General features: G+C 50.8%; 1 protein-coding gene across 3 annotated transcripts; it reads right to left on the reverse strand.

Moving 5' to 3' along the window:
* Positions 1–5,093: 5,093 nt before the first annotated feature.
* ZNF772 (zinc finger protein 772) lies at positions 5,094–11,058 on the reverse strand. 3 transcript variants are annotated; one of them, XM_077757027.1, is made up of 4 exons: positions 10,848–11,058; positions 10,190–10,228; positions 8,707–8,833; positions 5,094–7,694 (listed from the first exon to the last, which is right to left on the reverse strand). In XM_077757027.1, exons 1-4 carry the CDS (start codon positions 10,860–10,862, stop codon positions 6,550–6,552), a joined length of 1,326 nt encoding a protein of 441 aa, XP_077613153.1. In that variant the 5' UTR covers positions 10,863–11,058; the 3' UTR covers positions 5,094–6,549. The 3 variants fall into 3 exon arrangements, with proteins under 3 accessions (XP_077613153.1, XP_077613154.1, XP_077613152.1); XM_077757028.1 differs by lacking the exon at positions 10,848–11,058 and adding an exon at positions 8,251–8,358; XM_077757026.1 differs by lacking the exon at positions 10,848–11,058 and having other exon boundaries at positions 8,707–10,227.
* Between the last annotated feature and the right edge of the window lie 2,294 nt (positions 11,059–13,352).

Raw genomic sequence — 13,352 nt, forward strand, 5'->3', positions numbered from 1 at the left:
CGCCGAGCCCCGGGGGGACCTCGCGCAGGCCTCGGGCACCTTATCCCCGCCACCTCGCACGCTCCGTGCCGGTCCTCACCTCCGGAGCAGACCCCGGAAACACCAGCGCAGGACCCCACGCAGGGACAAGTGCCGCCGCAGTCCGGCCCCCCGCGGGGGTGGGGGCGCGGCCGGTGCACCCACGGCTCTCGGTTGGGATTTGGGAGAACTTAAGCGGAGGCGCCTCCGACCACCGGAGCCCACGCGGAGCGGCGGCCGGGCCTTGGGCACCTTACCGGCCTCCCCGCAGGCCCCGGGCCGGTCTGCTGCTCCGAAGCGGGCCGGCATCTGGGCGCGGGGCACCCTCTCCCGTTCCCCCGCGGGGCCGCACTCGGTTCCCGCAGGCGGAGACGGTCCACCCCCCGGGAGGGCCTACGAGCCGCTCCCCAATAGAAGTGCGGATCCAGTCTCCAGCGAACGGATGCGCGGCGACGCGCCGGCGAGACCGGGACAATCCTGGCCAGCGTCGCCGGCCTCCTGGAACTCTGCGTCGGGCACTGCGGCCGAATCCCACCCCTGTCGGTTTCGCCGGAGCTCCGGAGGGCAGAAAGTCTAAGAGGGGCCACCCGATGGCGCCGACGACCGGCGCGAACGTCAGCGGACGGATCTGGATCTCCGGCCGTCGAGGGAGCACCGCCTGCCGCCTGGACGCCCAAACTCCTCCCGCAGCACCTGAGACTCACAAACTGTACGGCGGGAGGGGCGCCTGGGCGGCTCAGTCGGTTGAGCGTCCGACTTGGGCTCAGGTCATTATCTCAGTGCGTGGGATCGAGCCCCGCGTTGGACTCTGTGCTGACAGCTCAGAGCCTGGAGGCTGCTCTTGGGTTCTGTGTCTCCTTTTCTCTCTGACTCTCCCCTGCTCTCGCTCTCGCTCGCTCTCGCTCCCTCGCTCTCTCTCTCTCTCACACACACACACACACATAAATAAAACATTTTAAAAAATAGATTTTAAAAACAAACTGTGCAACGTGAGATTTTGCCTCCAGTCAGGTAGGCTCCTCCCCACCTACCTCCTTGCGGCCACTGCGTCTTGGCGGAGCCCCGGCTCCTCTCTTCCTGCTTCCGGACCCGGCACGTGCCTGGCTTCGTGCGCCCTGCAAGGCGTGGTCGTGCCCCTCATTTCCAGGGGGCTGCGAGTAATAAGAGGTTTTTAAAGGCATTAGCCTTTCTTGTCGTCACTCAGTCACCTCCATCAATTAAAATCCCGCGGGCACATTTTTACACACTCGTAAAGCTGGCGAGAGGCTTAATTAGCCTTTCACAAGATTTGCCATTAGAAGTTCGCCAAGGGAAGTGCTCTAAGGGCAGATTGGAAGAAAGTCTCTTCCCTTTTTTTGTGCCAATGAAAACTGGTTTTTTGTTTTCTGAATTTTAATGTGGATTCATTTGCTTTTGAGAGAGAGACGGAGAGAGAGAGCAAGCATCAGCGGGGGAGGGACAGAGAGAGGGAGGGAGACACAATCTGAAAAGGCTCCAAGCTCCGAGCTCCGAGCTGTCCGCGCAGAGCCTGATGAGGGGCTCAAAGTCATGAACTGTGAGATCCTGACCTGAGCCGAAGTCAGACGCTCGATCGACTGAGCCACCCGGGCGCACAGGCTTCCTCTTCTGAATTTGGTTTTACTCCCACTCACCTCTCTCTGTATTTCTTGTAAAGTAGGTATTTGTGAGATGGGTACTTCCGGTCTACTCCAGGGGGACAGCTGTGCAATGTGACACTCCTGGAGATACATGGGAGTGTGACAAGCGTGAGATTATGACACCTCAGCAGAACCCGGAAGCCCCTACACATACACCCTGGGGACGCTGTATGACAAGCGAGGCGCACTGGCGCCGCGCACCGAGCCCACGCACACACGCCTTATACGTGCCCATGGCAGAAAAGACGTGCAGTGGACGAGACACATGGCCAGCGCGCGCAGCTTGCACCAGGGGCTTGTGACAACAGAGGGAGGTGGCGACACGCCCTCACAGACATGAGGACACAAATGCACAGATACTCCGGGGAGACCTGTGGGACAGCCATGGCACAGGGACGCCCAGAAGTCCGATGTGCGGATATGCACGCACATCACACAATCCCCATGGGCTGAGGGCGACCAGGTGATTTCCACGTGGCTTGGAGAGAACCACCCCCTCCCCCATCCTAGCCCCATCCCTGCAGGTCTGAGGATGCTCTGCTGGTGGTCAGAATGGGGAGCTGGGTGCACGCCCTGGAGACTCACCCAGGCTTGAATCCCGAGTGTAAACACCGGAGGACATGGTGGGAGCACATCAGCCCAAACGCCGACAGCAGAAAACCTACCTTGGAAATGCCCGCTGAGAAGGGCCAGGAGTCCCAGTGTGAAGATGGGAGGGGGCAGGAGCGGAGTCGGGGGGGTTACAGGCTCTGCTGGAGCGTTCGGGGGCAGGGAGTGGGCCTTAGTGGACCTAGAGTGGTTTGGGGAGAGGGAGGGAGGCATGTGGGTGGATTCTTAGCTACTGTTTGGATGATTTGGTTTTCCCCAGGGGCACGGAGAGAAGCCTGCAAGTCCGGATTCCTCCCTCCTCCTGGGGCTTCTCAGGGCCTTTACTCGTGAGCGCACGGGTGCTTCTAAGCCTACCTCGGTTTTCTGGCGGTCACATCACAGCTACAAGCAAAATAAAACACTCGGGTGAATAAGGTCGCCCATGAACCCAGGAAAACAAACATGGAGGAGAAATCTTATTGCTCAATTTTATAAAAGTTTCTGTGAAGTGTTGTAAAGCACCTGGAATGTTCACAGGCAAACCACTGTGCATGGCTACAGCTATGCGTGGGCCTCACAGGTAGATGCTCTTATCACTGGGGTGCTTCTAAAGTCCTCCTGGGGCGCCTGGACGGCTCAGCTGCTGAAGTGTCTGACTCTTAGTTTTGGCTCAGATCACGATCTCACAGTTCCTGGGATTGGGCCCCACATGGGGCTGTGCACTGAGAGCGCAGAATCTGCTTGGGATTCCTTCTCTCCCTCTTTGTTCTTCCCTTGCTCTCTCTCAAAATAAAGACAAAGGAAGAAAGGAAGAAAGGAAGGAAGGAAGGAAGAAAGAAAGAAAGAAAGAAAGAAAGAAAGAAAGAAAGAAAAGGAAAGACTCCCATCTCTCCTCTCTCTTCAGGAATTACAAATCCCTAGATTTTTAAATCCCTGTGCCAGGAACCTGGGACAAAAAGCAGACATATTTACTACACTTTCTAGCTAATGTATATTAATTTACTTTTATAAATTGTTAAAACAACTTCACATTTCCAGAATCACTAGATTCTGGTAAATCTCACATTTTCAGGGATGCAATTTCCTAAAATTTTGTTATGAATTTTTTTGAATCTATGCTTACATAGATTCATAGTTTTCATTATTATTACCTGGCTTTGCTTTCAGAGCAATACCGATTTTATATAATTAGCTGGGAAGTGTTGCAATGAACCCTACCAAGTTTTTAATGAATACATAATTAGCATTCTATCAAACTCCTCCAAAAAACAAAAACAATCAAAGGCAATGGTGGGGGGGGGGGGGGTCAAAATGGAAAGAAAAAAAAAAAAAAAGAAATAGAAAGACCAGTACAACTAAGTGCTTTGAGAAGATAATAAAATTGGGCTGCCTGGGCGGTTTGGCTGGTTAAACATTATGACCTCCCCATTCACTGGTGGGATTGAGCCCTGTGTTGGCCTCTTCCCTGACAGTGTGGGGCTTGCTTGGGGTTCTCTCTCCTCTTTGCCCCTCCCCTGATCTCTCTCTCTCTCTCTCAAAAAAAAAAAGCATATAAAAAGAGATGATGATAAAACTGATAAACTTTGATCAAGAAAAAGAGAGGTATAGACATTACCGGTATCAGGTGTGAAAATTAATAAAAGGAAACCTCATTTAGAATGGAGACGGGTGACCAGCAGGGGGAGCTCTCATGCCTGCCACTAGTCAATTGCAGACCCAACAGGGACAGATTGACCTTGCAAGTGAAAACTTCAGTATCCCCCAGGACCAAGTTAGATTTCTTTTTCTCCTTGCAACAGCCCAGCCAATGAGAGACAGTGACAAGTCAGCCAATGAGAAGCCACTATACTTACAACTCGCAGTTTACTCCAATGGGCTTTTAGTTTATAACAGCCGGGAGGCCTTCCCAACCTCCCCCTTCCTGTATAAAAAAAGAATTCCACATCTTTGTTTTCTAGATTCACCCATGGTTTTGCCGAAAGTTGCTTGTCCTGGATTGCAATTCTGAGCTATTCCCAAATAAACCCATTTTCTGCTGGTAAAATAACTGGCAGTTTTATTTTGAAGGCTAATAGGAATAAGAGGGGTGGCATCAGTTAAGATTCCACAGGTACTAAAATAACAAGAATAGTTTGAAAGGTTTGACTACTTAAATGGAGCTCCTTGAATGACACAAATCACCAATGCTAACTCTAGGGAAAAAAGGTAACTTCTCTTGATCTATATCCACTATAAACACTAAATCTGTAGTTGTAAATCTTCCCATCAACTACAGGCCCGGTTAATTCCCTGTTGGAATTCTACAAAACAAGAAACAATACCAATTTTTCAAAAACTTTTGTTCCAGAAAGTTAAAAGTCAGGGAACACTTAACCAACCTAATGTGTAAAGCCAGCATTATGGGGGTACCAAGTAAACCCAGGCATCAGGGATAATTAGAGACTAACATTCCTTGTGAACATAGATGCAAAAATCTTTAAGAAAAACACAGCAAATAAATACAATATGTAAAAGAAAAATGTATGTCGTGACCAAAGGGGGCTCACCGTAGAAACGTAAGGTGTTTATTAGCTTTTGAAAATTAGTCCATTGTAATTCATTAAAAGACTAAAAATATAAAGAAAAAAAAAACTATGATTGTAGTAACCAACATGCAATAGACTCTCTCAGAAATCCCTACCTCCTTGTATTGTCTACTTTATACCAGGATTAGTCTGTATTACCTATGGAATAAGTCAGGAATGATAGCACATCACTTCTAGAAAAAGACTAATGAATGACAAAATAATTATGCAGAGTTAAATAAAGCCATATATGCAAGAGCAGATATTAAAGTGTTATCTATAGACATTTATTTTTCCATATACATAAAATTCTAGGAAATGAAATCTGCAGTGACAGCAAGATGGGGGGGGTGCCTGGGAATGGGTAAGGAGAGGGACTGGAAGGCAAATCAGAAAACTTTGCATCACAGGTGCAAACATGTTATCAAAAGTAATCGAACTGTATACTACAAATATGTACAGTGTATTGCAGAAAACGTAGGTTGATTGCTCTGACAGTGACTGTAGCCATACGAGACACAAATATGGTAATCCCAAGAATTTCCATAAACCCTCATATCAAAGCCATACTGATGGAAACATGTGGATATACCTTTCGAAGAGTCACATTCCCTACAGATTGCTTCCAATTCCCTATTAATCAGTGTCCTGGTACCAATCAGGATTCCTACCTAGTCTTTTTAAGGGACAGGGACATCTTCCTACTAATAATAGATTTCAGGGGGATTGGCAGTTCCCAAGATGCCAAGTTCCCCTCAAGAAAATACCGGAACATGAAACATCCCTCTGGAACAAGGGAACCAATTCAAACTGCTGCCAGAAGCACCAGAGACGGACACGACCACCTACTACCCAGAGTGACCTTGATCACACAAATAATCCTGGCATACAGGCCAAAGGATCAGGCCCCCCAAGATGAGTATTCTTTCACAGGATGAGCAGTGACGCAAGTTAGGCTAAAACTAACATGAGAGCTGTTCTTTGGCATTCTGCTACCACCACTGGGACCCAATATTTGGAGTTCTCGCAAAAGCTGTTCCTCCCTTCATGCTGGCAGAGCTCAGTTCTGTTCTCAATACCAACCACAAAGTGAAGAGAATCCCCAAGATTGAAGGTAGTTGAAAAACGAAGGTATTGATTGCAAACACAGAACAGTGTGAGACAGGCAATTCCCAAAGTAGGTGACTTGGAGGCTGGACAAATCCCTCGCAAGTGCAAAATGGGACTAACAAAAGTCCGTGAGAAACGGAAACCCTCTCTGCAAGCAGCCAGCACAGCAAAGCTGGCGAGCTTCTGACCAAAACTGGGTCATGTCCTTGCTTAAGCCAGCTGGTGGAGGCAAAGGCAGGAAGGAGTGAGGATTTTTACTGGGCTCTAGCTACTGATGATTCCCTCTAGGAAAGGGCGGAGCAGCAGAGATCTGCCTATTAGAGCATTTTGGGGCGACTCGTGCACAATGTGGGGCTCTGTCGTTCCATACATGGGTGGTTTTTCTTCAGAGACCGTGGTGGGGATGGAATTCTGGCAAGGGTACTGGGCAGGCTATAAAGTACAACATTGCTCCAGAAAGCTTCCTACTCAGAACAGCTTCCCCAGGGTGGATGTTTAAACATATGAGGTTCAACTTCCAGCTGACAGCTACTCACAGAAGACTAATCTCAGAGCTGCTCTTTAGTGTCAGTTGCTATGTTGCACAAGGAAATGGTATACTCCCTGCGATCCTAAGGCCTTTCTCCAGTGTGAACTTTCCAATGTCGGATGAGGGAAGCTCTTTGCCTGAAGGCCTTCCCGCACTCACTGCATTTATATGGCCTTTCTCCAGTGTGAATTCTATGGTGCTGAACAAGTACATGTTTGTGGCTAAAAGCTTTTCCACAGTCGCTGCACACATAGGGCTTTTCACCATTGTGAACTCTCTGGTGTGCAATAAGGTCAGAGCTCTGGCTGAAGAACTTCCCGCATGCAATGCACTCATAGGGCCTTGCCCCAGTGTGGACGCTCCAGTGTTTAATGAGTCTGTATTTGTGACCAAAGTATTTCCCACACTCGCTGCACTCGTAAGGCCTTTCTCCAGTGTGAATGCTCTCATGCTGAACAAGTGTGGACTTGTGGCTGTAGGCTTTCCCACATTCACTGCACTTGTAAGGCCTTGCTCCAGTGTGGACCCTCTGGTGAACAATAAGGTTGGAGCTATGATTGAAAACTTTCCCACATATGCCGCACTCATATGGCATTTCTCCAGTGTGGATTCTCTGGTGCTGAGCAAGTATGGGTTTGCGGCTGAAGGTTTTCCCACATTCGCTGCACTCATAAGGCCTTTCTCCGGTGTGGACTCTCTGGTGCTGGACAAGTGAGTCTTTGCGGCTGAAGACCTTCCCACATTCGCTGCACTCGTAATGCCTCTGTCCGCTGTGAAAGGCATCCACACATTTGGTGTTGCTGTTTGGCTTCCAATTACTATGAGGGGCATGGTGCTGAAAAAGGCTTGAGCTAGTTGGGAAGTCCTTGTAACCCTTCCCTGTCATAAAAGGCATCTCCAATGCTTCCGCAGGGCAGCTGTTCACAAGTAAGGTGCCGCCCTCGTCCCCTCTGAAGGGTTCCCCTCCACTGTGCTGCTTCTGGTGCTGAGGGTCTGCACTGAAGCAGAACTGTTTCCCACACGCCCCACACATGTATGGTTTCTGCCCAGGGTGTGCTCCCTGGTGCTTAGCCGGGTGCAAAATGTCTTTCAAGAGCGGGCCACCCATCTCACAGGGGCGGGCCTTCCGAGTAGAAGGTTCTGCCTTGGGAGTCCTGACCTGTGACACTCCCACAGAAATGTTCTGCTCAAAAGCTGTCTCCTGGCCCTCTGTTCCGTGCCAACAACCTGAAAGCACACAAATGCTGGTGAAGCACAAACTGGTGGGAATGGCAGCCTCATTACAAGTGTGTGTCTAATAGTACTAAGATCAAGGTTACAGGACCGCTGTCACAAGAGGCCCAAGCTCAGGATGAGTAAAGGGCTGCTAAGCGGGAGTGGGCTCTAAAGATCAGAGGACAGAAGAGGCCCTGACTCGGAGGGAACACAAATGTGGGGTACAAGCCGGGAAGAGCGTTTCAGGGTTTCAGTGAGGCTTTGGCTGCTGGGGATAGTGACAGCTGTGTAGAAGGCATGTCTACCGAATAGCTACCATTGGTATTTACGGACTATCCGGGGTATGTGCACATCTCATAACACACTAAGTATAGACCAATGTTGGGGCGCAGTGCAGAGGAACAGGTGAGATACGGAGACAGAGGCGGGGAAGAGCCTGAAGCCAAAGACAAGTGTGTACACGGGAAAGTAAAGACAGAAAGAGTGTGGGAAGAGAGAGTAGGGCATGACCAGAAGTCAGTCGGACACCACATCCTTCCCAGCTCCCACTCCCTAGGGCCACGCCCACCCTGAGCCTCTCTGGTCCCGGCGGGAGTGAGGTCTGCCCAGTCAGATACCCAGGGCTTGCTGCCCAGGTCCAGTGAGGCAACCTTGCGGGACGTGGAAGATTCATATCCTAAGGATTAGACAAGACAGGTAAACGGCCAGCACTGGTCTGGGTAACCCACCACTCAGAGAAGAAAACTAAATATTATAAAAATAACCTCAAGGTAGGGTCTTACAGGAAGGGTCTCAGCAAGTAGTGACCACACTGATCCTGGCAATTCCGGACGTGGGAAGGCTACTGGAAACAGAGGAAAGGGGGAGAGGGGTGGACACGGGGACCCAGGGGTGCCTGGGCCTGGAGAGAGGTACCCAGGCAGGGAGAGGACAATACCTGACACAGGAAGAGCCGGACCGCCCTTGGAGAACAGGGAGCGGTAGAGCCCGGTCCAGAACACTGGGGTGGGGGTGAGCGCCTTACCCAGTGAGGCCGTAAGTGCCAAGGTCTCCAGCATCACATCGCGGTACAGGAGCCTCTGAGCCTCATCAAGGAGCCCCCACTCCTCCCGGGAGAAGTACACGGCCACGTCCTCAAAGGTCACCTGCCCCTGCCACAGTGGGGAGAGCCAAGTCCATGAGCAGCCGCCCTCGCAAGGACACGCTTCTGGGCCCCCACAGATCTCCCTCTTGCATCCCTTCCTACCGAATTCCTTGACTCCGAGGCAGTAACAGGGACTGGAGGCCAAAGGTGTCTGCTCTCTCCTAAAGTCCCTCTGATTACTGTGTCCGCCCACAGCAACAAGAGGCAGGTGGTCAGAGAGGCGCCATCGAAGCTCTGGGCCTGGTCTGGGGGGCTGCACTCCCCTCCCCCACCTCCCGCCACCTACTGCTCTTACGGTTGCTACCATCGTGCTACCAGACAACCAAAGTTGGGTTCACCTTTGTCCTCTAAGTCCCCAGTACCAGGGCTCAGGAGCCATCAGTCCACACTCCTTTCCACATGCACGTTATTCTTTTGGATCACACGGTCTCTCCCAACTCTGGGCCCCACCCAGCCACTGGCCTCCACCAGCGCCGTCCTGGCTCACTAACCACACTGCTGTGGTGATGCGTATATTCCTCCTCCTAGGCCCACCTACACACCATCGTCTCTTCCTAGATGTCTCCATCCTAAAGCCCTCCACAGAAATCCAGGCCTGTCTCCGGCAGCTCACCTGACACCTCCACTCAACGTTCTCTGGAACATCTCAGACTCTTCTCGTGGCCACAAATAAAATCCTGAAATCCAATCTGAGTTACATGTATCACCGACTTGCCCATCTCGGGATGGAGCGTCTACCCTCTGGGTGATAAGACCTAAAGCCTTGGGATTCTCTTTCTCTCTCACTTCACGAAATCTGACCCAACACTTCCCCCATCCGCACAGCTCCCCTGTGGCCCATCCGTTACCACCGCTCACCTGAGTGCTGAACAGCTTCCTGCTGGTCCCCTCGTCGCTACCATAGCCCCCTGTCCCCTCACCACACAGGCTGTTCTCCACTTGGCATCCAGAGGGAGCCTCGTAAAACCTGGATCAGATCGCCTCCCTCCTCCGTTCCTACCCCAAGGCTGTGCAACCCTCAGAGCAGAGGCCCAGCCTGTCAGTGCGCCATTTCAGCCCAGACTCCCGCCCACCTGCTCCTGATTTCCACCGCACGTGGTGGAGACCTGTAGTTTCTTGAAACCTTACGTCTCAGGCTCTCCTCCATGTTGGTTTCCTGTGCCAACATCGTTCTAACAGTTACTCCAAATGGGAATCCTCCATATAGCCCTGGGCGGGGACCTAAAACGCTGGGCTGAGGATTTCTCCAGGGTCCTCAGACTCATGAGCTGGGAGAGTATAGCAAAGTGCTGTCGGACACCACAGTCCGGGAGGCCGCGTGGACGGGGTGGGATCGGCGAGAGCACAGACACCCCTCCCTCACCTGTACCGGGTCCATAACTACTTCTGAATTCGTCGGAACCTGCGGGAAGAGGAGACTGTGAGAGACAAGAAAGCGCGAAGGAGTCCCGAAAGCTCATGGCTACCCCGTACCCCTGCCCCGCCACAAAGACCTGGCGCTGACTGTCCACTCTCTGTGCCTCAGTCCTCAAGGCCACCTCACAGCTGTTTAACCTCAGACTAGGTCTGTGTCTGTGCCTCACTGTCCTCATCATCTCCTGACCTCTACCCCAAGGCTGTTCCGTAATCAGTCTATGAAATACTTTAAAAACCTTCAGGTCGCGTCCTTTCCCGGTTTAGAACCTTCCATGGCTCCCGGGGCGCTCAGAATGAAGACAGAGCCGCTCTGACTGTCACTGCACGTGTCACTCTTCACTCTTTGATCCTTTCACACGCCAACCGCCCCAGGTTGCCCGCACGCTCCGGCTGCGTCGCTCCTGCGAGCCTTCGCACATGCTGGGCCCTCCCCGCAGCGTCCTTCCACCCCCCACATACCGGCTGACAGAAGAGGGACCCAGCCACTCCTGCTGTCTGGACCCAGGGGCCTGAGCTGCAGAGACCCGAGGCAGCCCTCATTCGAGCTCGGGTTCAGAAACGGAGGTCATGGCGGGGGGGGGGGGGACCGAGGGCGCAGCACCCACCTGCGCCGGGTCCATCAGTGCGGCCACCGCCACCCGAACCTGCGGACCCGGGAAGGCGCGGGGAGAGGAGGTGTCATCAAAGATCGACGAGTGCGAGGACCCGACCCTCAAGGCCCGCCTCCGCTCAAGGGAGGCAGCGCCTCCTCCCGTGTTTTCCCTCTCGTGTCACCTCTCTGCGAGCTGGAGGCTGACCCGATGGGTTAATCCAAAAGCGAACAAAATGTCCTCTCCAGAAGGGAACGGAAGTCCCCCCCCGACCTCACCCGCACCAACGGAAACGCCCCTTTCCCAGGCATTCATTGGCCCGGTGCCGCGAAGACTCCTGGGTAACGTAGTTTCAGTTTGCGCAGCAGCCGCCCCGGAAAGGAGCATCCGCGCCACCTTCGAATCAAAACACCAAGCAGCTGGCGGCGCTTAGAAATTGCGTCCGCTTGAGAACTAGGCGGAGCTTCGCTTTCCCTTAAAGGAGCCGTTATCATATTTCCGATGAGTGTAGTCCGGAACACGCAATGCTTGCAGGTATTATTCCAGGACTCTTTAGGCAGGAATTGTTACCAAAAACTCAAATGGAGACACTGTATGCTAATGTCACTCAGATTTTTACCGCTGCAAGCTAGCTCTTGTAGCCTGCAGCTGTAGAGTTAGTTTTGCGAGCCTCAGCATTTTGGGTCAGAAACCAGAGAAGACAAGACTCCAGACAGGGCCCGGATGTGGAGCGGGGAGAGGATGTCGGGCGCCGCTGAAGCACGTGGGCAATGTTGTGTCTCTGGTTGCCTCAGAAATCATTTTTTCCTGCCTGTATAATCAGTGATTGTGACGAACACAGGTCTAGTACGTTTTTACAAGATATTTCTTACTGTGTGTACAGAGATGTATTCAATTCCGTTTCGGTATCTTACAAATGTCTGAGAAAGGCGATTTGCCAGATGTCATCTGGCGGTTAGGAGGGCAACAAAAACAGCTTCTGTGCATAAAATCAGCCACAGAACTAAACTTCTATACACAGTAAAAACATCTCTTAAGTCAGTGTGACATAAGAATATTTGAGGCCCAAAATGATTAACGGAAAACAAACCCGCAGACAAAATTCTAAGCAAAATATTCAAGTCCAAAGAAGGTTCATCTCGGGGCGCCTGGGTGGCTCAGTCGGTTAAGAGACCGACTTCATCTCATGGTCTGTCAGTTCGACACCCGTGACCAGCTCTGTGCTGACAGCTTGGAGCCTGGAGCCTGTTTTGGATTCTATGTCTCCCTCTCTCTCTCTCTCTCTGCCCCTTACCTCTCACACTCTATCTGTCTCTCTCTTCCTCAAAAATAAATAAACATTTTTAAAAATTCAAAAAAGGTTGATCTCAGATGAAAGGTCTGCAACGAGAGAAAGAATGAGGATTGAGAGAGACATGCATCTTTTGAATAGAATAAATGTTCATTATCTATGTAAAATGTGAATGTATCCCCATATGAAGTTAAAATGAAATGGAATTCCCATGTATTCCTTCAGACACCCACTGAGAGAAGGCTATTTGCTTAATGTTCTAAATCCCTTATATTTCTAAATGAGAAGAAAATGTATTTATAATTCTGTTAACCTTAAAATAGAAGCTGGCAGTTATTTTGCCAGCAAATGATGGGAAAAAGAATCGGGATCCAGGACAAATAAGCAGCAGCAAAACCGTAGGTATGTCTGGGGACCAAAGGGGAGACACAATTTTGCTGGGAGAAAAGAAGAAAGTTGGGAAGGCTCTTATGACCTACAAGTCCCTTGTAGTAAACTGGGAATTCATAGTGTGGTTCCTTTTCATTGGCTGAGCTGTCGCCTGAGGGGATGATGAAAGTGTTTCTACCTTTAGCTGGAGTAGTAGAGTGGTATCAATTTGCAAGGTCTAGTTCAGGTAAGGTCAAGTCCATCTCTTCCTTTTGGGTCTTCAATTGACTACAAGTGGGAGACAGCGGAAGCCCCCCTCTGGAAACGTCCTGACTCCATCTGAGTGGGGCTTCCCATTACTAATTTCCACAACTCAAATGTATTAAATACATGTTTGCAGTTTTTAGCTTAAATACAATAAATAGGATCAGAGTATATACTTTTCAGGCTAAGAGAGGAAAAATTTGGAATATAATTTGTTGGACAAGAAAGAATTCACTGACCAAAAAAAATAGACTCCTCTTTGGCAATTATAATTGCAATTCAGGAGACACAGATTCAAGTAGAAACAGGGATAGTGTTCTGAGGAAGACAAGAAAGTGGGAAGAGTTATAAAGATAAAACTTCAAGGGGCACCTGGGTGGCTCAGTCGGTTGAGCTTCCAACTTCGGCTCAGGTCATGATCTCATGGTTCATGGGTTCAAGCCCCGCGTCAGGCTCTGTGCTGACAGCTAGCTCAGAGCCCGGAGCCTGCTTCGGGTTCTGTGTGTCTCTCTCTCTCTGACCCTCCCCTGCTCACACTGCCTCTCTCTCTCTCAGAAATAAATAAAACATTTTAAATGTTTTTTAAAAAAGATAAA

This window comes from Crocuta crocuta, unplaced genomic scaffold (genome assembly GCF_008692635.1).
Source record: "Crocuta crocuta isolate KB4526 unplaced genomic scaffold, BGI_CrCroc_1.0 scaffold142, whole genome shotgun sequence".
Lineage (NCBI taxonomy): Eukaryota > Metazoa > Chordata > Mammalia > Carnivora > Hyaenidae > Crocuta > Crocuta crocuta.

Excerpts from the sequence above, each read along its gene's own strand:
- ZNF772 (XM_077757026.1), bottom strand. The coding sequence starts at position 9,133 with ATGGTAGCAACCGTAAGAGCAGTAGGTGGCGGGAGGTGGGGGAGGGGA. Across the intron at positions 7,695-8,706 it reads GGCACTTACGGCCTCACTGG|GTTGTTGGCACGGAACAGAG; the intron begins GTAAGGCGCTCA and ends GTGTGCTTTCAG.